The sequence below is a fragment of the Drosophila willistoni genome, assembly GCF_018902025.1.
Source record: "Drosophila willistoni isolate 14030-0811.24 chromosome 2L unlocalized genomic scaffold, UCI_dwil_1.1 Seg139, whole genome shotgun sequence".
NCBI classification, from domain to species: domain Eukaryota; kingdom Metazoa; phylum Arthropoda; class Insecta; order Diptera; family Drosophilidae; genus Drosophila; species Drosophila willistoni.
This window is the reverse complement of record NW_025814046.1, coordinates 3543778-3567069: the sequence shown is the minus strand read 5'-3', so window position 1 is coordinate 3567069 and position 23292 is coordinate 3543778. Positions and strand designations below refer to the sequence as shown.

Genomic DNA, 23292 nt, shown 5'->3' with positions numbered 1-23292 from the left:
AGACAAATTCATTCCCTTCTTATCTGAAAAATAGCTTCCTTCTATGAAATGCATTCATCCATTTACTATAATATTTCCAATGAGTTTCCATGCTTGTTGGACAGTGTAATCGATACGAAAATCATAGTCAAAATAGAATGGCCACTAAGTCAGTTAGCAAGAATGTTCGTCAACTAATTGTAAAATCAGTTTAGGCGCTATTTTCAATGGGCTCAAAAGCGAAAGCTGGTTGCGCGGAGAATTCACAATCAGCGGATATTCAATTTTTTAACAATATTCAAACGATAAAACCCAAAATTTTCGATTCAAAGTATTCTTAGCGAAACGAAATACATAATCCTTCTTAATCATGGTGCAATTTCAAGGCAATGCAGGCTTAACGGGTGGTCAGTTTTCAGCTATAATATATACATATACAAAATAACCTTACATAATTATGAAAATGTAATATTATACTAAACAACTTTAAAACAAAACCAGTGAACACTCTAAAACTCTCAGAACTCCCGCAAAACGTTTAAATAACTAAAGCGAAGTATTGATAATTAGAAATTGAAAATCCTAAACAATATTCAATTGAAATTCTAAAACAACGCAATTAATATATAGAATAAAAATCTAAACTAAATTTAAAAAAATATTTTTCTGATACACTTATTCAGATTAATTTGTTGACTAATCAAAAAATAAATAATTTTAAACATAGTGAATTTAAATACTAACTTAAACTTAATTTAATCTGTAATCTGTTTCTTAACTATGAAAAATACAAATATATATTCTTGTAAATTCGCGAAAATAAATAATTTATACAAATCTCAAATCTAATAAAATAATAAACATGATTTGGAAAAACGTAGAAAATATATACTGTGATTCGATTCGAGATCTCTGATCTTTTTAAGAATAAACTCTGTTCAACTTAAAAACAAAACAAAAATATGTTTTGCACTTAAATTCAGTGACGGATTAAGCCAGCGCGGGGCCTGTAGCGATGAAAAACCAAAAATATTGGTTAATGTGTGAAAGTTAAAACATAAATGAAAATCGCCCAAAAACGATTCGGGAAAATGTTAAATACTTTTTTTTTAGAATTTGTAACATACATTTTTGGTTAATCTCCCTGTATTTGGCCAATTTCTAACAGAATTCAATTAAATGTTTGTCAATTTACTTAATTTTAATCAATTAATAGACATTGAATAAACTTTTCAGTGATCAAACACCACGGGCGGAGCCGAAGAATTTGCTAATCCAGCTTTATGGCTAATACAGTTCGAACTTCCTTCAGAATTTAGTAATTATTATGGATGAATTTTTTTTCCATTTACCAGATCACATTCATATGGTCACCTTGGATAAGACTGGCAAGAAATCCTTTGGCATTTGCATTGTACGCGGCGAGGTGAAGGACTCGCCGAATACCAAAACCACCGGCATATTCATCAAGGGCATTGTACCCGAAAGTCCAGCTCATCTGTGTGGCAAATTAAAAGTTGGCGATCGTATCCTATCGCTCAATGGTAAGGATGTGCGGCATTCCACCGAACAGGCGGTGATTGACCTTATCAAGGAGGCGGATTTCAAAATTGATTTGGAGATACAAACATTCGACAAGAGCGATGACCAGCAACAACAGCAGCATCAGCAACAACAACAGAATAAGAATGATCCCAGAAGTAATGGTTATATGCAGGCCAAGAATAAATTCAATCAGGAACCCATGGCCAGCAATAACAACATGAGCGGATCTGGTGGCGGCGGAATGGGCATGAATCGGCAGACAACAATGCAAAAGAGGAATACAACCTTCACGGCCTCGGCTCGAGCCAAACATATGTCACATGCCGATGAGGATGATGAGGATACGCGTGATATGACCGGACGTATACGCACGGAAGCAGGCAATGAGGTGGGATATATCATTCCATCTTGTTATCATTTTATTCAAATACTTTTTACAGATTGATCGAGCCTCCGCCGGCAATTGCAAGTTAAATAGGCAGGAGAAGGATCGGGATAAGGAGCAGGAGGATGAATTTGGCTATACGATGGGTTAGTTCTCCGCACTAAACGAATAAAAATTGCTTCTCTAATGTTTAGTTTACAGCTAAAATAAACAAGCGATATAACATGATGAAGGATCTGCGTCGCATAGAAATCCAGCGGCCGGCAAACAAATCCCTCGGCATAGCCCTCGCTGGTCATAAAGATCGTCAGAAGATGGCCTGTTTTGTGGCCGGTGTGGATCCCAATGGCCTGCTGGCCAGTGTCGATGTGAAGCCCGGCGATGAGATAGTCGAAGTCAATGGCAATGTTCTCAAAAATCGCTGCCATCTCAATGCCTCGGCCATCTTTAAGAATTTGGATGGCGAGAAACTGGTGATGATTACATCCCGGCGCAAACCCAACGATGAAGGCATGTGTGTGAAGCCCATTAAGAAGTTTCCCACATCCTCGGATGAGGCAAGTCCAGCGCACATTGGAGCTACAATTAAATACAATTTATTTTTATTATCATCATCATCTAGACCAAATTCCTTTTCGATCAATTCCCCAAAGCTCGCACTGTACAGGTGCGTAAGGAAGGTTTCTTGGGGATAATGATCATCTATGGCAAACATGCGGAAGTTGGCAATGGAATCTTCATATCCGATTTGCGAGAAGGTTCCAATGCAGAGGCGGCTGGCATTAAAGTGGGTGACATGGTGCTGGCAATTAATCAGGATGTTACGCTAGAATCCAACTACGATGATGTAAGTTCCATATCCAGAGTCCCTGCTAAGCATTGGCCGTGACTCTTGTCTCTCTCTCCTCTAGGCATCTGGTTTACTTAAAAGAGCCGAAGGCGTTGTGACCATGATTTTGCTCACACTTAAGGACGAAGAGGTCATTAAAAAAGAAAAGGAAGCGGAGGAAAAGAAAAGAGAAGGTAAGCCACAAAACTGGTCAAGAGGTCACTATAATAAACTGTTTGCCCAAATGTCTATCATTAAAATTTTACCACGTGCAACACCCACGTGACACTCTAATTAAGATTATATCAACACTCAGATTTCTTTCCTCTAAATTTAACACATTTGCTCTTAAAATCTAATACAATTCATTTGCAACATTTTAGAAGCCAAAAAAGAGGAAGAAAAGCCACAGGAACCAGCCACAGCCGAGATAAAACCCAATAAAAAGATATTAATTGAGGTAAAGGTGGAAAAGAAACCGCTGGGCGTCATAGTAACCGGCGGCAAGAACAACTATGTCAAGGTAAAACCTTTGATCCAACTTTCGCCAGACACAAACACTCCACAAGCAATCTTTTCCAGACTGGTTGTGTCATCACACACATCTATCCCGAAGGCGCCTTGGCCGCTGATAAACGTTTGCAGATATTCGATCACATTTGCGAAGTAAATGGAGTCCCAATACATTGCGAAAGTTTGACCACCCTCAAGGTGCATCAGTTGTTCCATGTAACATATGAGAAAACAGTCAATTTCACCGTATATCGCGCAGATCCGCCAGAAATGGAGAAGTTCAATGTGGATTTCATGAAGAAAAGCGGCAAGGAACTTGGCTTGTCCCTTTCGCCCAATGAAAAGGGTTGCACTATATCCGATGTAGTAAGTCTGATTACCTTACTCTAAAATGATTCACTATGATTTTTCTCCCGTTTGCTGTTTTCTATTGCAGGTTTCCGGCCAGTATCCAGAAATTGATCACAAATTGCAACGCGGCGATATTATAACCAAATTTAATGGCGATTCCCTCGAGGGTCTGACCTTCCCTGTATGCTATGCATTATTCAAGGGAGCCAATGGTAAAATTTCTATGGAGGTGACACGACCAAAGCCCACTCTACGCACTGAAGCACCCAAACCATAAGTGTGGAAAAACTCGCGAAAAATTTTTAAGTTTCAATAAAGAACAATTGATGCAGAAAACACGTATTGAAAAACAAACATATTTCCGTTTGGGGTTTTATTTCTGTTGTTGTTGTTGTTATTGATAAAGGACTACTACTTGCGCTTAGGCTATAGAGCTGGCGTTCGATGCAATACGGGGCCACAAATCAGCGCATTCCTTGGCCACCGGTCCAGTGATGGCCGAGCCCTTCATTTCGCCCTTGTTATTCACAATTACCCCCGCATTGTCTTCAAAATATATAAAGACCCCGTCACGCCTTCTGAATGGTTTACGCTGCCGAATAACGACGGCAGGCATGACCTGTAATATATTAAGATGTGAAGCGTTAGTCAAAGGCCCTTTTATGTTTTCTTACGAAAAAGATGTACGCACCTTCTTTCTCAACTCAGGTTTACCCTTCTTGACAGTGGCCACAAACATGTCACCGACACCAGCAGCCGGCAGACGGTTCAAACGACCACGAATACCATGGACAGCAATAACATACAGATTCTTGGCACCTATAATCAAACGGAACGAATGGAAATATTCTTTGAAGACAATTCACCGACTTGAATAATTTCATTTTATTTACCTGTGTTGTCAGCGCAGTTCATCACGGCGCCTACGGGCAAACCTAGTGAGATGCGGAATTTACCTCCGGCGGTACCACCACGTCCTAAAAAACGTTAAACACACAAATAATTAATTCATTCACTTGTCCATAGCTTCAGCTTCACATTAGCACAGTTTTTTCATTCGGATTAGTTGAAATAACGACGATTAAAATAGATTATTTTTTTAGTTTTTACCTCTCTTCGACATTTTGCGTCTTGTTTGGAACCGAAAGGAAGTAAAAAGAAAGAGCTAGTTCGCTGACACGAACCGCGGCCAACTTAACGTGATTTACAAAAGAACTAGTTATTGCTCGATTTTCAGCTCACGCAGTCTTGAGTAATAAATCATCGGTTAATCGACATTATCGGAGCAAAACCGATCGGTTAATCGACATTTCGGAGCAAACCTATCGAAAATCGACATTCCGGAGCAAAACCGGTAAAAAATGTTTTACCGCCATTTTCAACCCAGTCCGAAAACGAAGGTGAAATAGAAATTGTAAAATTAGGCACAATGGACAGCCACGGCCTCTTAAGTTTTGTTAAGAGGATCATCCACTCTCTGGTAGTTTCCACACCAGAAGTTGTGACCATCGAGAGTTTGCATCGGGACTATGTAAAAGAGGAAGGCAACGGAGTGCCCTATAGCAAGCTTGGATTTCGTGATCTAGAGAGTTTTTTGCGAAGTATAAGCGATACTGTAGTTGTAAGTCTCACATGCACCCAAACGAACTGTAAAATAACGCCACTTTCCATCTTCAGGTTATGGGCTATGGACCAATGGCCCGGGTGCTGGCTGTTTCTAAAGCGCAAACTGCTCACATTCAGCAATTTGTGCAATGTCAAAAAAAACCAAGCAAAAAGCCAAAGAGGAACGGTAGAGGTAAACCAACATATTTCTACCCATCTCAACGGTCCAATCTGGTGTTTGTAAATGCAAAACCCAGACTACCGCCACCTACTGCCAATAGATACTCATCCCAAGCGTGCCCCAATCAGAATGTCTCGCAATATCACGATGTGGCCTATCACCGTTCCAGGCCTCAGGAATATCGTAATAATCGGGTGGATAAACCAATATCCAAACCTAATCCCAACCTCAATCCTTACGTGGCTAAGAAACAATTCCCTGAACCCATTATACAAAAAACAGTGGCCATCAACAACAACTACCAGGTTGAGAAGCCCATAATTAGATCCAACTCAATTGAGGCAATAAACCAATCCCTGAAAGAACTGACTATCGAGAAAGATAAAACATCAGATGAGATCGAAGAAATGGCCAGGTGGATTACTAATAACGAGAATTTAAATGGAAATTCAAGCGAAGAAGACGTAGCTGAATTTCAAAATGATAATTGGCTTTCTAAGGAGGATCACCAGAATGAAAATTCAGGCAATAAAGAACATGATCACAATTGGCTTCCTAATAAAGCTGAATTGAACGAAGATTCAAGCGAGAATCATAACGAAAGTTGGCTACCTAATAACGATCAAATAAATAAAGATTCATGCGATGAAGTCCAGGAGAAGATACATGATTGGCTTTTAAATAAATATAAGCTGAAAAAAGATTCTAGTTGGGAGGAGCAGCCAGAAACTCAAATAAAAGAAGATGCTGCAAATGCACCGCCTCCAGATTTGTTGCTTTCGGACTATGAGTCAACGGATGAGGGCATCGATGATGAGGATGCCATCCCATCTTATGCAGTAGATGATCGTGTTATAAATCTGTCATATCCCAGATCCGCTGTGCGCTCTGATTACATTATTCCTAAAACCAATTTATTCACATCGGTTAAACCAGGAGAACGCATTCAAGTGCAACTATTGGAGATTAATAATCCCCATAGCTTTCAGTTTTGGATTCATGATAGCATCTACGATGATTACTTGGCCATGTTTAATAACATGCAGTAAGTTCCATGTAAATAGAATTGTCTTATTTAATATAATTCCTTTTGAATCTTGCAGGAGAGCCTACAATGCTCTTAACTCTACGGAATTTGTGATGCCACTTTTCCTAATCACCACGGGTCATCTGTGTGCTGTCCGCTCGACAGGTGTCTGGGAGCGTGCTTGTGTTGTTAACTACAAACCTGGCAATTTAGAGAATACCATTGAAGTTAAACTCATTGATACGGGTCACACTGTGTGTGTGAGTCCAGAAGAAGTTCATTATCTGCATCTAGATTTTGCCATATTGCCATCACAATGTTTGAGTGGACGTCTGGCCTATGTGAAACCCTGGAAGGGCTTATCCTGGTCAGCAGAAGCTGTAAAAACATTCTTCGATCAGGTTAACAGTCGCGTCCTCTATGCCAAAGTTGAGCACATTGAGGTGAGTGTGCAACATTGCCCCAAGTTTTAAAGTAAATTTTAGTGGACAAACTCGAAAGTTTTAGTAAATTATTTTCTTAAGATCACTAGGATCTTATTCAAAATTAGCAGAGCTCGCTAGGAAGTTTAAGTGACAATTAGGTGCTTTCTTCTGTCAGGATTTATAATGTCTCATATCGAAGATTATAAAAATCAAAGATAACATTATCCTGGTAAAACGCCATTTTTCGACAAGGATCTCATGTTCTTTATAGGGTAATTTGGCGACGCAGATTTCGAATATGAATAGGGTTTTCCTCGCCAAAACTAAAAAAAACCAAAACCAAGACTCAAAGAGTTTTTTTTCATTTAAAAAATCTACAACTGATTGTGGCGAGCATTAAAATATCTAGATTATATTTAGCAAAATAGAATTGTGAGAACAAATGCAAAAAATTCAGAAAGTTTCAAATTGCACTTATTGATATAAGCTTAATAATATTAATAATAACTTTCAAATTTGTGTACTTTTTCACCAAAATACCGAATATGTAATTTTTGTAGCTAAAATATTTTGGTAAATTACCACAATTGTATACGGAAAATAATTTCCATGAGGTGAAAAAATTATATTTTGCCTGTTTTCCTATAATTTAAGATCTATCATTAGAGCCAACCCTTGTAAAGGGAATTATAAAATTGAACAGAAGTTTGTAATGTAGAGAAGAAAACGTTTCTCATCCCATAAACTATATATGTTCTGGATCAGCTTGAGAAGTTTGATCGATATAGCCATGTTCCTCTGAATGCACTCACATCACGGCCTCAATTAGAAAGCTATTGGAATGAAATGAAATAGCCTAATTGAGATCATATTTGACAATTCGTCGGATCGAATCACTATAACACCTTATTAAAGTAGTCTAAGTGAGAAATATAGAAATCAGCAATCGACAAGCCGACGTAATTGAGAAATATCTCAGTAGAATTATAGAAAACATCTTTTAAAAATAGTCTAAGTGAGAAATTTTTGAAATATTATACTTTGCTTCGCACTTGTCCGACTTCTATTAATCTACTTTATAAATCTTTAAAAATCCAAAGTACTTATATATAATTTTTTCTAATTACCCACAGGAGGATTCTGTATACTTGGTGTTGCTTGACCCTGCAAAAAAACAGGAGAAACGAACAAAAAATATCAATATAAGAATGATTGAGAGTGGCTGGGCCCGTCGCTGTTACTCGCCTTAAAGTATACAATGATTTAATGATTTAGAGAAATAGTTTTTTGTAAGTTCTTTGACAATAATTAGAAAATATTGAATTTCAGGTGTTTAGTTTAACAATTTTCTTCGTTCTCTTGGAATAAAACAATTTGTATTTTGTTTACTTTTTTATTTTTAAGGCAAACGCTGTCCTTCTGCTTTTTCATTTTTATTTTCTTTTGTTTTCTTCTTTTTTTTTGTAGTTTACGTGTAATAAAATACTAAGTTTAAATAAATGTTTTTTTTTCACAAAAAGTTGTTCTTTTGTGTCCTAACGAAAACAGAAACAAAAAGAGAAATAAATAGCTGGCAACAGAAAGATAAAAGGAAATTATAGAATAATAATCATTATTTTTGTTGTTTTAGTTTTTTTTTTTTAGTTTTGTTTGTTGTTTTTTTTTGTAAGAACAATTCCCTATAAAAGACAACATTATCTATATAAGTTTTGTTGTTGTTGTTGTATATATGCTTGTATGTATGTAGTGTATATTTTTGTGTGTGTGTGTGTTTAGGTGTATATATATGCATGTTGTCTGAGGTTTTTCTACTACTTTTTTTGTTCGTTTTTTTAAATATTTTTTTTTTATTTTTGTCAGTGAGTGAAAGTTAGTGTAGAGTGTGAGAAACTAATAGTTCCAACTACTAATGCTCAATTTGTTAAATTTGCTTAAATATTTGTTGTTGTTGTCATGTTGTTGTTGTTAATGTTTCTTGGTTGTTTGTTGTTGTTGTTGTTGCCACAGTATGCCAGGCGATATTTAAATATGCTATATAATCGCAATAATACATAATTCTTGTTGTTGGTTGTTTTTGTTGCTTTCGAGTACATAATAGCTATACATACATATGTCTTTATGTACATATGTGTGGGTGTGTGAATGCGTTTGTGTGTGTGTTGGGTGGGTGTATCTGTTTCTGGATGTTGTTGTTGTAGTAGGTCCATAGGACTAACACCTCTACATGTAGCAATTGAAAAGTCTATTCACTTCGTTATCGTTACAATATTTTTGTTTTTTTTTGGGCATAAAACTTATGTTTATATAGATGTCTGTCTGTCTGTTGCTTGTATGAGTGCTTTGTTTGTTTGTCTGTCTGTTTGTTTGTTTGTTTGTCTGTTGTAACGGCTGTTTTTTTTTTCCTATGGCTTTGTCTGTGTTCTTGTTTTTTTTCTTTCTTTTTTTGTATTTTTTTTTTCTTGTTTTCCATTTTTTTTTTGTGTTTTTTTTCGATTCTTATATTAAAGTTCATCACAGTTAGCGGAGCTGAAATTATGAATAATTATTGAGGACATTTCTTGTATTTTTTTTTTGTCGTTTTTCCTTTTCGTGTAATTTTTTGTTTTTTATAATTGGGGTTTTTTTTTTTAATTTTTCATTTCATTTTTAATTGGTTTTTTCTACTAAATCGCAATTGCATATATAGAGTGTCTACCATAAATTGATTCTTGGGGGGGTTTTTTTCACTAAATTATTATATACGCATGTGTTATGTATTTGTGTGTGTGTATTTGAGTAGTGTGTGTGTGTGTGTATGTGTGTGTGTGTGTCTGTGTTGGTAGTGCTGGTCAAGCTCCACTCAAATGCTTGACCTTTGTCCATTGCTGTCTGGCCAACTGTGTCCTCAGTGTCATGGAGTATTGCCCTCGAAAAGAGCACGAAACTCCCCGCTTTTTGGCCTTGGCAGACCTTCGCGTATCGTTTGCACCGGCTCAGCAATGCTCGACTCTGACCCATGCAGTAAATTCTCCTTGAGATCCATGTCACTACAACACGAAATGAAATTAAAGCCAAGATAAAAATATGAAATTTTTAAAGATAATTTAATGCATGATAACTTACTCATCTTTGCAGTCATCGGCCTCAGCGGCCAATGCATTGACCACGGCCGTAATTGTATTCGATTCTGGATTGCTTAATTGTTCATCCTTTTGTTGCATTATATTTGGATTTTTGCCAATCTTGTTTAACCGCTCGGCGGCCACAGTCTCCATGGTCTTGCGCATTAATGGATATTGATCCAATACACAATTGAAATGATCCACGCTCAATGAGAATAGATTGCAATAGGTTTCGGCTCGCACGCTGGCCACACGACGCGCATTGGTCAGCAGACAGATCTCACCAAAGTAAGAGCCATCCGATAGCGAGGTGGCCACCTGAAGGAAAGAGAAATTTCAAAGTAAATTTGCTTAAAGGAATCAATTCGAGACTCACCTCGCCATTGGCCATGACAATGTCCACAACGCCCTCCTGTATGAAGTACATTTTGGTACCGATCGTGCCCTCTTTTATGATAATATCACCTAATAAACAAATAAAAAAATGTTTAAAATACTATTTAAGTTAACAAAGTTTCAACATTTACCTGGTTGGAAAACTTCGTATTTCAGTTTGGTAACTACATCGGAAACAAAATTCGAATCGGCATTAGCAAAAAAAGGCACTGAAGCCACGAGGGATCTGTCAATGAATATATATAATTATTAATTAAATATTATTATATAGATATTTTTAAATACATATATATAAAAATGGTGCTAATAATTAAGGATTGTGCAGTTTATTTTTTTAGGTATACCACATGAAGTTGGACCATATAAATATATGTATGTATGTCAACAATCCCAATAAATATATAAATTAGTTACGATATTACAAAACAACAGATTAAACAGATGATATATATATACATATATAACATGTTGGCATTTAATTATGATCGAGTTCAAAATCGCCCACCTGCAATTATAGTTGATGACATCCTCGCGCAATTTCTCGCTCAACTCGCCAAGTATTAATTCTTCATCGAAGAATTTACCCTGGTACCGATGTTCGAAATATTCCGTAATCCGCTGACGCATATCACGCGGCAATTTACGATAGGCCATATACTCTTCCACCTGTTTGACCTTCTCACGGTATTGCCGACGACTGGAGTCCAAGCTCTGTATGAGATTGGTCGCATGACCAAGGAACAATGCATAACATGTGGCACCCGATATCATGGATAGCATAGTTAGCCACATGTCTGTTAAGGATTGTGGAGGAAATCTAAAAAAAAGAAACGTAAATTTAATGAATGAAATTCGTTTAGAGGTCATCATTTTACTTACCTGCCGTAACCTATGCACAGCATATGCGACATGGCCTTGAATAATGCCCAGGAATATTGCTCTAGCCAATAGGATTCCTATTTCAGAGAAAATTCATTTATTAACAATTAAAAGATATTAAATTTTATTAGTTGTGCGTTCGTTTTGCATGCTTAATATTGATTCTATATAAAGAAGATGTTTCTTCTAACAGATCGTTAAAGTTTTTGGCTAATATTTCTGTCGGCCATAACTTTTTCATTTTGAAAATATCATAAAAACTAAATTTGCTTATTGTCCTTAAAAAAATTTAAATTCTCTGTTTTAGTTTTTTATTTTTAAACAATTATCTAAATCTTTCGAAAATTATGCAATTTTACATCGTTTATCATTTTAAAATCATTTAAGCTTGGCTTTTATTTTTCCAAATTTTTGTTATTTGGCTTTAATCTCTTCCTTAAAAAGTTTAAAATAAAAACCAATTGCAAAGACACTATAATAAAAAAGGCTAACGTAGAGGGAAACAATTAGGGAACTTAGGAAGGAGATCCCAGATATATATAATGCGAAGAATTCGCTTTTTAAAAAGTCTTGAAACATTCTGTGAGTTTAAAAACAATTCTCAAAGCAAACAGGGGCAAAGTTTCCCCATGGTTGTCATAGTTATTTAAAACTAAGACATTCAGATTTGATTTCGTGTCCTTTATGTAAACTTCAAATTAATCCCTGAAATATTCTTATAGATTTATTTATTTATTTAGAAATTAAATCTAGTAATAATTACTCAAATTATTATAGATTATAATTGTATATCTGCTTACATTTTCTTTATCTTTTCTTCGTTTTCTGGCAAAAGACTTCTCAACTACATATTACGCATACGCAGTGTGTACAAGCTAAGAATATTACATTGTATGTTTCATTTTATAAAATTTATTAACATATGTGAATATTTTTTAAAGGCTCCTTCTGATTAAAATGGCCATAAATGAGCTCACTTTCTGACCCAAGAAGCCTCTTGATGAGTTTTATAAGTATAACCCGCCTTCTCTTAATCAATTTCGACTCCTTTTTTAATCAAAATTATAATCTCTTTCGTCCTTAGTGTTATATATTTTTATTGTTCTATATATGAATTAGATTTTGAGTCTTTGGAAGAGTCATTTCTGAGCAAGTATAACAATAATCATTTCTTTTATCAACCAGAGAGAGGTTAAAATGGACTCGTTAAGATAATTTCTGTTAAAGCTAGCTTTCAAAAATTGAAAAAGATTATGCAAACATTCCTAACATAAAAATAACTAATATTTTTTTAATAAAATATAAATTTGTCATGACATTTTATAATTTAAATTTTGTATTTACTAAAATTTTTCAATTTGAATTTTCTATTTCCTAAAGAAACAGTCTTAAAAACTTGTCTTTAAATTTTATATTTTGAAAAGCACAAATAATTGGCATTTAATTTTTTTTTTTTTACATACAAAATTTCACAAGAGTCAATGAAATTTTAAAGGCACTTGTAAGTAGTTTAAAATCCGATTAAGTATATGTAGGTATGCCAAAAGAGCATTGGTCTTTAAGTTTATCCATAGAATATAAACTTAAACTTGAATTATTTACACTTGTCTACTTTAAAACATCTTCACTTTTGATTCAAAAATAAGCCTAAAAACGATCGCACTTAATACATAATTGTTCTCCATTTGGGGGAAACTGTTGGATAAACCTACCTGTAATTCATTGATGGATACCCAAGAATTCGATGGAAAACCCTGTAACATTGGCACTAAGAACTGTAGACAACCGCTCCAATGTCCAATCAAGAGCATCATGCAAATTAAATTGAAGATCCTCATGAAAACCGAGGCCATATTGAGGAACTGTAATGCCAGAATTATCAATCAAATCAAATTGTATAAACAATAAAAATCCCAGCACCGTGTATTAGTGGTTGTGTATGTGTGTGTAGAGTCTTTAGTGTGTGTGTATGTTTATTGTGTCTTTGTGTGTGTTTGTCTGCGTGTGTGTGACCAAAATGTTGTTTCCAAGAATTAAAAACCCAACAGAAATAACAACAAACTCATGGTGGGAACTCTTTTTTAACGCCATTTCTTTTTTTTTTTTGTGTGTGTGTTGACTACCATTAATTAAAATAAACATTAAATTATAAATAATTAATTAGTTTTTGGTTTTTTTTTTTTGTCAAATTTTTGCAATGCCAATGAAAGCAACTAAAAGACCACAGCCATCAATTATTATTAGAAATAGTAAAAGACAAACTAAAAAAGAAAAAATATTGGAATAAATTTTGTAAACAATTTATTAATTTTTTTTGTTGTATCGCATTGAACTAACAATCCAAATAAAAAAACAGAAGTAAAAAAAAGGGCAGAATAAGGTAGAAAGAAAAAAGGAAAGTTAATCTAATGTTTAGGCATTACATTAGTGTTAAACCTGAGCAATCAAATTCAAAATCGTAATTGAAAATTCAAACCATTTTCTACAGTTGATGTTGTTGTTGTATTTCTTTGTTGTGCAAAATATCAGCTGATATAGCTAGAATTTGATATATATATATATAATATATTACAAGTGCTCATCTTTACTTTGTTTGTTCTGTTGTTGTTGTTATTGTATATGGACACTAAAGCCGTTCAAACGTTCAAATTATTTTACAATAAAAGCATTTGTTTGTTCTTTCTCTCATTATTAGTGCTAAATTGTTGTTGTTGTTGTTTTTTTATATTTTCTGTACAATTCGAACAAACAAACAAACGAACGTACAAACAAAAATCAAACATAACAAAAAGAAATCAACTTAAACGGAGCAATAAAAAAAACAGAGTGAGAGCAATAGAGAGATAGAGCGAGAACAAGAGAGAGAGAAAGAGAGAGAATTGGTTGCATTCAAGAAATCAGTTTTCTCTGTTTTGTATGTGTTGGTGTGTGTGTGTGTGTTTGGGTTTCCCAAAAATTGGCCAACGGGCTCACAAAAATAAAACCAAGAAAACCAAAATTGGAGGAAGAAGTTTTAAAGCTCTTGCAACGCGTGCCTCAAAATAATATACTCAGACTTACAAAGAAATTGACCCATTTTACATTTCTCAAAACTTTATTTTTTCTCTTTGCTGAAATCTTTTGTACAAAAACAAAAACCAAAAAAAAAAAGAAGAATATGAACCAAAAACCGCATAAACAAAACCCATGAAGAACATACAAAAAAGTTTACAACAAAAAACAATAAAAACAGAAGCACTTAAAATAAAAATCGAAAAAAAAGAGACAGGTCGTGAATATAGAACTGGATATCAGATTTCCTTTAAATTTAAGCAAAAGATTTTACAATGGCTTTTCGAATCTACATATTAAATAAAGATTCTACAATTTGTGTAGTCTTAATTCCATAGAGAATGGCTTGACTTCTTCGAAAGTACAATAAACTTAGTTTGACTTAATAAATTATAAATTTAATCTCTTAATTTTGCTTAAAAGCTTCAATTATAATATTAAGTAGCTAATTTGATTTAGTATTAAGTTTATCATTCTCTTTTCTATTGCTAATTTGCCAGAATTAAAATGGCAATAACTCCAAATATGTCTATTTAAATGGGAATACTAATTTTAGATGTTTGAAAACCAAACTTAATTAGAGTTCGAATGGAACTTTATGAAGAAGTTAAACAATGTAAGACATCACTTAGAAAAGATTTGGTTTATGATTAAGAAAAAAAGTTTCGAAATATCGTTTAATTGATCCAAAAGTTGTAAGAGTACACGAAACATAATATCCTATTGGATGGTCAAGTCTTTATTCATAAACTCTGTTTTTACCTCTGAAATTGAGGAAAATTCGATATACAGCGATCTGTTTCCACTCAAAATGCCGATTTTTCCTTACCAATTACTTGGTTTATGCCACCAAAATGATGACTAAGTTTAGGCCACTAAAATCTGTTGGATTCTATTATTACCTTTGATAATGCAATAACTGGGAAAAATTGGAATTGGAATTAGATCTTCATGAAAGTCTAATTCCCAAAGAATAATAGAAATATTATAAGACAGAATATGTAAATTCTTCAATCAAAAAACAAAAGCGAAGAATCGCATGACCTATAATAAAATTAAGAAATTCAATGATAATAAAAAGGCATTGTAACTCAAAAGTTAATATTTGATAGAAGATTGAAGACTAGTCTTCTCTAGTGATGACCTGAAATCTCTGCAAAAATAGACTTAAACTTTAAAGAATGTAATTAGAAAGATGATATCCAGTTCTTTAAATGACCTTAGGATTAAAAATGATGAGCAGAATAGAGTAAAGAGTAAGTAAATAGTAAGAAATAGGAGCAATAAAGCGCGTTTAGGCCAACAAAAATTGAAAGGGGCCAAACAAAAGCAGTAAAGCATCATCAATATCAATCAAAACGCAAAGATTAGGTGTGTGAAAGTGTGTGTGTGTGTGTGGGTGGGTTGGTGGGTGGTAGGTGTGTATATGAAACAAACAAAACCAATTAAATCAAACGAAACAAAACGAATAAATCGAGAAATATACACAATAAGCGATTTGGTTGGCAGTTGGCCCCAAAATGTATGCTATAGAAATTACGTTTCAACTTTTGAGTTTTTTTTTTGTTTTTGTTAGAACAAGTAAAGTTATTTTTTGTTGTAGTTGTTGTAAGTATAGTAACTAAATAATATAAATAGTTATAGATTTATATATATATATATAGTACAGTATTTGTGTTCGTGTTCGATGTTGACCGATGTTTCTTTTTTTTTTTAAGTAATTTAAGCAAAAGCTCACAAATCGATCAAACAATCGATTGAGTGTGTTTTTCTTTAAAAGTGAAAGGCAATTTGGAAAACTAAGGGGAAAATTTAAGTTTGTGGTTTTTGAAATTAAAATAGTTTTAACAATTGGAGATTAAAATTTTCGTTTGACTTATTTGTTCCGCCTAGTTTTTCAGCCTTTTTTTCCAGTGTGCAGCAGAAGCTTACGGCAAAAGCAATATAGTACGTTCAATACGATTCCGAAAGCAGCAATAGCAGCAACCTGTTGTGCAGTTTTACATGGTTTAAGTTGATGCTGCTGCCCCCGATATTATGATATACCGACTTAATTTAGTAATTGGATTAAACTATATATGGACTTCAAAAACCCATTGCCTTGTTTGATTTTCATGGTAACCTAAGTCACAGTTCCCGTTCGATTCATTCACACCCACACACGGACACGCTCACACACTCACACACACACACATAGAATTGTTTGAAAAATAAATGAAGAAATGGAAAAAGAAAACCTCAGCTAATCTGTGGTCTCAGAGCAAATTTGTAGAAATAGTTGGAAAATTTGTTTGTTTGTATTTTTTTTAGTTAATCATGCCCATCATGCATGGAATCTACAGCAAACTATCCGCAATAAATCCTAAATTTTATTTTATGCATAAATATATACAAGATATGTCTAACTATTATACTTTAAATTTGTATTCATTTCCTACTAAATATATCACATAGCACAGATTTGTGTGAAGATAGCAATTTAAAATAAAACTTCATTATTTCAAACCGAAGTATATACAATTCTGTGTGTGTGTGTGTCTGTGTGTGGTTGTGTGGGTGTCGGAGTTTGTGTCTGTATGTTTGTATACACGTGTTCATGTCAGTAAGTGTGTATGCACTTTAGTTTAAACCAGGAAATGCAAAGGCAATAAGCTAATTTTTGAGTTATGACTTTGGAAAATTGGCTCAGATGAGTTGCATATTCATCAAAATTCGAATATACGACATCAGATCTTTAGGAATTGTTGGATAAATGTACGATAGCTCCCTTTTTATGTTTGAAAATTTCCAACTTTGGGATAAAAGATTAAAATTTGTGACCGCCTAAACGAAATTTTTTGATCAGGGAAGATTTCCTTAAACAAGGGGAGCTTCAAGTGGTAATGATTAGACAAATGTGTCTTTAAAGTTTAAACTTTTAAGTCTTCAAATATTAAAGAATTCGATAGAACAAACTATTAGTTTAAGAACTATTATCAAAGATTATTACAAAAATTTGAGTGAAGTTTGTAGATCAAGTCAAGGAAAGCTACCTTAGAGTTGTCTTTCAAAAAGAAATTCAATATGAAAGAGTTCTATAAAGATTTGGGTTTTCAAAGAAGATATTTTAAGTGGTTTAAAAACTTACTGAATTCAAAGAATAATATTCAAAAACTGTAGAATTGTTTTTCATAGAACTCTCTAAAATTATTACAAAAGTTAAAAAGTTATCGTCTTGAATAAAAAATCGATATATTTCGATAAAGTTTTCGTTATAAACAAACTACTAGTTTAAGAACTATTATCAAAGATTATTAAAAAAATTTGACTGAAGTTTGTAGATCAAATCAAGAAAAGCTACCTTAGAGTTGTCTTTCAAAAAGAAATTCAAATTTAGAAAGAATTCTATAAAGATTTGGTTTGTCAAAGAAGTTTTTTAAATTGTTTAAAAACTTACTGAATTCAGAAGATAATATTCAAAATCTGTAGATTTGTTTTTCATAGAACTTTCTAAAGTTGTTACAAAAGTCAAAAAAAATAATCATCTTGAATAAAAAATCGATATATTTCGATAACTTTTCTTTTAACAGTTACTAACTGTACTTGTAAGAAGGTAAGTTGAGGTTCTTGAGGTTGTTGATCAACTACAAGAAATCGATAACATTTTTAGTTGACTTTTGGCAGATTGTTGGATCTATCATCGATGAAGATCGATTTGTTGCATTTCCTGATTAAAATTAAATTGCTTCTGTCAATTTTTTGTGTGTGTTTTTCTTTGTTAGACCTAAGCTGATTTCGTTTTTGTTTCAATTTTATGCAACAAATTAAGAATATAAACTGATATATACTTATGTTGTATGTATAAAAAAGGCAATCTCAGAAAATTTACAGAACGTACGAACGAACATTAAAATCAAGCAAAACATGATCAACGAACAATCGAACGAACGAACGAACGAACGAAATTATGCACTAAAACTCAATTGTTGTTTTAAAATTGTATTGTCCATTCCTCAAATGTGAGTTATGTTTTTTTTTTTAATAATCAATCAAGGCTTTTTGTTTTTGTTTTAAATTATTTGAATTTTATTTTTTTGTTGTTGTTGTGTTTTAATTTGTTTTGTTTACCTTGAGAATTAGGTTGCTTTTTGTCAAGCCATCTTTGTCTTTTCTGTGCATTCTCCCTCTGCGATCAGCACTTTTTTTCTGTAGATTCTGCAGAATCTAAAACCATATATATATACACAGGTATTTTAGGCCCCTGATAATTGCTAAATGTTGTTTTTTTTTTTTTCTTAAACTGATTTGATTTTGTTGATAAGCAAACTGTTGGTTGTTTTTTTTTTTTGTTAATGTTATTTTGCTTAAGTCGAGCGTTACAAAATTAAAAAAATTACAACGAAATTAAAAAATTTTTGTTTAAAATTCTTTGGTTGTTGTCTTGAAAAGGGTTTGGGGTAGGTATTCGGTGATAAAGATACAGAGAGACAGTAGGAGAGTTTGAAGAGTAAGTGTGGTGGGAGAAAAAGCGTTTTTTTTTTTTTTTGTTTTTGGGCAACATTTTTTCCAAAAAAAAAATGTATTTTTCTTTTGTTTGAAATTTTTGTGATTGTATTTTTCAATAAATTCTGATTGAGCTTGAATCGAAGTGCTTCAATAAGATCAGCGAAAAATATTTTTTATATATTAATTAGTGAAAACGAAACCAAAAATTATATATATATAGACAAAACATATAAATGAAAGTTAAGCAATCGAAAAACAATAGAGAAAGAAAAGAAACAAAAATATCTTTTTTCACGCGAATACAGCAAATTTTTTTTTTTTTTTTTTGTTGTTCGTTTACATAATAATATTTATATGTATATAGCATAGCGAGGCGATATTGAGGTGGAGAGAGAGATATATATATAGAGAAAGAGAGAGAGAGAGAGAGTGTGTGTGTGTGTGTTAAGGATCTGGCCATATCTTAACGAATGGAGGAGAGTTTTTGGGCGCGCAAATATTCTTCAGAAAAGGTTTTTCAAAAGGTGTGTGAGGAATTGGGAATTACATATTGTATAATATACAAAATTTTTCATTATTTTAGATTGTTTATTTTGTTTTGTTTTTGGATTTTTTTTGTTTTTTTTTTTTTGTTTGGGCTTATGTTACAGCGGCAGCAGCATTTATCCTTAATTTGGTTTTGCTTTGTTTTTTCGAAAAATGTCTTTTACATGTTTTTAAGGTAGATTTCTTAGGTAGGTTTACAGACATTGAACATAAATGAAATTCAAATAAAAGACACAGAAAAATTAATAAAAAATATTAGAACGAAATTTACATAGTTTGAACATTTTGCGCGCCATTTGTTTCTTTAGTTATTATTATTTTTAAAATTCAAGAAAAGTGAGCACTTCTTTGAGAGATAAATCTAAACTGTTCTGATCCTCACTCACTAACTGACAAAAACTTTCAAGACCTAATAGACTCTTCTCAAATATACTTAGTTCCCTTTCTTTTTATATTTTTTTGTTCAGTGTATTTGAAATGTCGAAATGAGGCAAACGAAAAGGGGATTCAAAATTGTTGTTTTTTTTGGAATTAAACGAATAATGACTTTAGATTTACTTTCAAGTAAATACAATCGAAAGAAAATGTTATGCAAAGAAAAAGTTAAAAATTCGTTTTTTTTTTCTTCATTTGTTAAACAAAAATATATAGAGTATGTGGGAACGGAAAAAATAGAAACGTCCCAAGAACCGTGTACTTACATAGACCTCCTCCCATTGCGATACATAGCGCACCAGGCGGGATAGACGCAGCAGGCGAACTAATGAAAGTAATTTAGCTAGGCGCAGGATACGCAAAGCGCGTCCTGCATGCAAGATTTGAAAAGAATCAGAGAAATCCTGCAATTTCATAATCTTAATCAAAATGTTGCGTAACTGTTTTATAATAAATCGCATTCACTTACTTGATTGAAAATTAAAAATATATAATCTAGCGGTATCGATGAAATCAAATCGAGAAAAAACCAAGTTCTTAAATAGTGTTTAGCTATAAGCTTTGGATCCAATATTACTTGTTCAGCGTTGTCTTGTTGCATAATTCCTGAAATTATTATAAATTTTATGTGTAATCTTTATGTTGTGCGGGTGAAAATATTTTGATAGACTCCCAAAACCGTTTTGTTAGTTGGAAAAAATCCTTGCAAAAGAAAATTCCATCAATGTCCGGAAATTTGTGATGATTCTGGATGAAAGAGTTAATTTATCTAGCAAACCTCTAAAACTAATAAATGTTTCCCCAAAGAACTTTTCTTGTTTAAGAGCTGGATTTCATATAATGTGGGAGTTGAATTTGAAGTGTTTAAAGTACTAACTAAAAGTACTTACTAAAGTACTTACTAAATATTCTAAATAAAATCCTAAACTATATCCTTAACTCTCTTTGCTTTCTATTAAATTATATAATTTGCTTATATTCGAATACGATTAGCTTATTTCTTTGTAATATTATTTTTTTCCTTACCTATTTTTGACTAAAAGAAATGTTATGCAAAGTACTTCACACATATTGGGATTTCTACTTCTAAAATAGATATTTGAACCCCTGAAGTATGCAATGGATAAAAAGTCATAAAAATCAAGGTTATAGAAGCTACTTTGGAATATTTGGTTACTAAAAAACAATCTTCATTGATAAGTTTATATAAAGATCTTTGAAAATATAAATTATAATTGATATCATTAAATTTGTAAGAACTTTATGAAGTACAGACAAAGGTCTCTGGTCTTAGAATCAATTTGTTTGGCAATTATAAAAACAAAACGAGATGAAGACATCTTTGGCTTAGCCAACGTTTATATAGGATATGGAGTAGGAAACGTATCCTTCTTTACGTTATAAGCATCCGACTAAAATCAGATGGACTTGTGAGGGGTATTAAGGGTATTAAAAAGGGTATAAACAAGTTTTTTGGCGACAATATAAACAATATTTCTATCTCCAAATAGAACCTTTGTCTTAAATGGGTTAGTTTAACTATTTATCGCCATGAATATTGAGAAATATTTGAATTTGTCTACTTAAAGTTTTCATTAAAGATTATATGAGCAAAGAAAAGTAATTTGGCAAAGAATTAATGAACAATTCTATAAGAAACCGAAGTCCTTATAGCATTTAAACAACTTCTAGAAACTAGTTATTTTGTTAAATCATTTTAAATATCTTCCAATTTAACCCTAATTCCTTGTTTAAAAAACCCCCTTAGTTCCTTGTTAGGGTCATAAATGTAATTAGTTTTTTTAACCTTTTTAATTCATTTTTGTTTAGACGACTATATAATTTATAGAGAATCACTTAAAACTGAAGGTCTCTTCGTCTCTTTTAGTCATATAGTCATAACGCTTAGTCAACAAATTTGACTACTTGGTGTGATGATAAATGAAAATTGATTTGCTATTGTTTCTATTTCAATACTTAGCTTCTTAATTTGAATTAATTAGTTAAAATAATTCGTAGATAATTAATTATAATACATAGATTAAAAAATTACCTGTTCTAAAATTGACTACAATATCTATTAAAAAAATAGTATCACTTAGGCAGTTGAAGGCAATCCATCGTGTGCTTAGATCATCGTTGAAGAATGATATTGCGACTGGCAGGATAATAAGATTTGCTACTAATAATAAAAGCATGCAAAGGTCCCAGTAAAACCTGAAATATACAAATTTACAAAATCATCGAATCCAATTATATAGTATGTGTATTTGTGTATATGATAAATACCTGAATGAACTGCAAGGGTGTATTACCCAATGCCCGGAAGTTTTCTGACGTATGCGCTCTTTGACCAATGCCTTGCGGCTGCCAAATAATTTCATGGCCAGACGATTGTCTGTCGGCTGGAACCATGATTGCAATTGACTTTTTAGGAAATTAGCAGAGACCTTCTCGGACACGATAGGTATATTGGGCATGGGCTCCTCTTTCGGAGTGCCGTACAACGACACGTCATCAAAGTGTACCTAAATCAAAAATAGAATGATCAATAGTTTCATAACATAATTACAAAAGTCATCATAATAAATGGTGGATACACTTAAAATGCAGAGGATTATTTTTTTAAGTTTTGGTTTCTAAGTTAAATTAGTTCTTAATACAGAAATAGCAGTCCAAACTTATTTAATGATGGCAAAAGGAAATTAGTTCTTAATACAGAAATAGCAGTCCAAACTCATTTAATGATGGCAAAAGGGAGAGGAGAGAATTGTAACCTTTTACAATTTATATTTGAATTAGTTTTGAAGCTATGTATGTTTGGTATTGATTCTGACTACGAGATTCTAAGTCCGTCCTAGGAATATCTCACATATCTGACTAATTATAATATTCTGAGAGTGATCTTAGTAGATTGAGGCTTGAAGTGTGAACTTTTGTTAAACTGATAAACCTACGATGTCGACGGCTTATTTTGTCTAAAAGGGACCTATTTTGTTCATTACAATTTATATTTAGATACTCCTTAGTCCATAGGCTTGTGTAAATTATATACTTTATTTGAATATGTTTATTAGAATTATGAGGGATTCGATTTTAAATCTTCGAATGAGGTGCATACCTCAATCTATTATTTTTGTCTGTTTTGTAAATTAGCGAGAAATTTTAAATAGACATTGTTTACAATTTTACAGTCCATTCCTAAGTTTTGTCTACTAAAGAAATTTGACTTGTAATTTTAATATTTATTTTGTAATTTTAATATTTATTCAAGCTATATATTGGTAAAATTTATATATTCTCTAGTACCCTAAAAATATATTTTACAGTCCTACAAAAGGTGATAAGGTGATAACCATTAACCGAAATCACATTCAGAATTAAAAATAGAATTAAAAAGAACACATTAAATTACCAAAACCTAAATGTGTGGACTGATAACTTAGTTAATTATAGAATCATTAATAATCATTAATAGAATTATTCCTAAGACTAATTGTATTTTCTCCTCTATCCTGATATATTCATCATTTGAGATCAACAACGAAAAAATATCAAA

At 32.7% G+C, this 23292-nt stretch overlaps 4 protein-coding genes across 11 annotated transcripts in view; 2 read left to right on the top strand and 2 right to left on the bottom strand.

The window, feature by feature from the left end:
• The first annotated feature begins 211 nt into the window (after positions 1–211).
• On the top strand, positions 212–3956 carry LOC6638197 (inactivation-no-after-potential D protein). Its single transcript, XM_002061287.4, has 9 exons — positions 212–386; positions 1335–1912; positions 1965–2055; positions 2111–2466; positions 2532–2756; positions 2821–2932; positions 3122–3261; positions 3321–3617; positions 3688–3956. The coding sequence occupies exons 1-9, from the start codon at positions 350–352 to the stop codon at positions 3877–3879; spliced, it is 2028 nt and encodes a 675-aa protein (XP_002061323.1). The 5' UTR covers positions 212–349; the 3' UTR covers positions 3880–3956.
• LOC6638198 (60S ribosomal protein L23) lies at positions 3943–4798 on the bottom strand. Its single transcript, XM_002061288.4, has 4 exons — positions 4713–4798; positions 4496–4579; positions 4294–4421; positions 3943–4221 (listed from the first exon to the last, which is right to left on the bottom strand). Exons 1-4 carry the CDS (start codon positions 4723–4725, stop codon positions 4024–4026), a joined length of 423 nt encoding a protein of 140 aa, XP_002061324.1. The 5' UTR covers positions 4726–4798; the 3' UTR covers positions 3943–4023.
• A 133-nt stretch (positions 4799–4931) lies between these two features.
• Positions 4932–8193, top strand: LOC6638246. Its single transcript, XM_002061289.4, has 4 exons — positions 4932–5223; positions 5280–6433; positions 6492–6858; positions 7974–8193. The coding sequence occupies exons 1-4, from the start codon at positions 5032–5034 to the stop codon at positions 8088–8090; spliced, it is 1830 nt and encodes a 609-aa protein (XP_002061325.3). The 5' UTR covers positions 4932–5031; the 3' UTR covers positions 8091–8193.
• Positions 8194–9447: 1254 nt separating this feature from the next.
• LOC6638247 overlaps positions 9448–23292 on the bottom strand; it is a 31371-nt gene continuing 17526 nt past the window's right edge. For 2 of the 8 annotated variants that reach the window (XM_047009509.1, XM_023176013.2), the window contains exons 4-14: positions 22023–22261; positions 21787–21950; positions 20203–20339; positions 20000–20137; positions 12929–13078; positions 11217–11293; positions 10843–11154; positions 10469–10563; positions 10318–10406; positions 9943–10259; positions 9448–9866 (exon numbers count right to left, since the gene is read on the bottom strand). In XM_047009509.1, coding sequence (XP_046865465.1) covers positions 9731–9866; positions 9943–10259; positions 10318–10406; positions 10469–10563; positions 10843–11154; positions 11217–11293; positions 12929–13078; positions 20000–20137; positions 20203–20339; positions 21787–21950; positions 22023–22261 — 1854 coding nt within the window. In that variant the 3' untranslated portion in view covers positions 9448–9730. Of the gene's footprint in view, positions 9870–9942; positions 10260–10317; positions 10407–10468; positions 10564–10842; positions 11155–11216; positions 11294–12928; positions 13079–18374; positions 18471–19999; positions 20153–20202; positions 20340–21786; positions 21951–22022; positions 22262–23292 lie in introns of all 8 variants that reach the window. The other 6 variants (XM_047009507.1, XM_047009506.1, XM_023176002.2 and 3 more) reach the window with 6 other exon arrangements.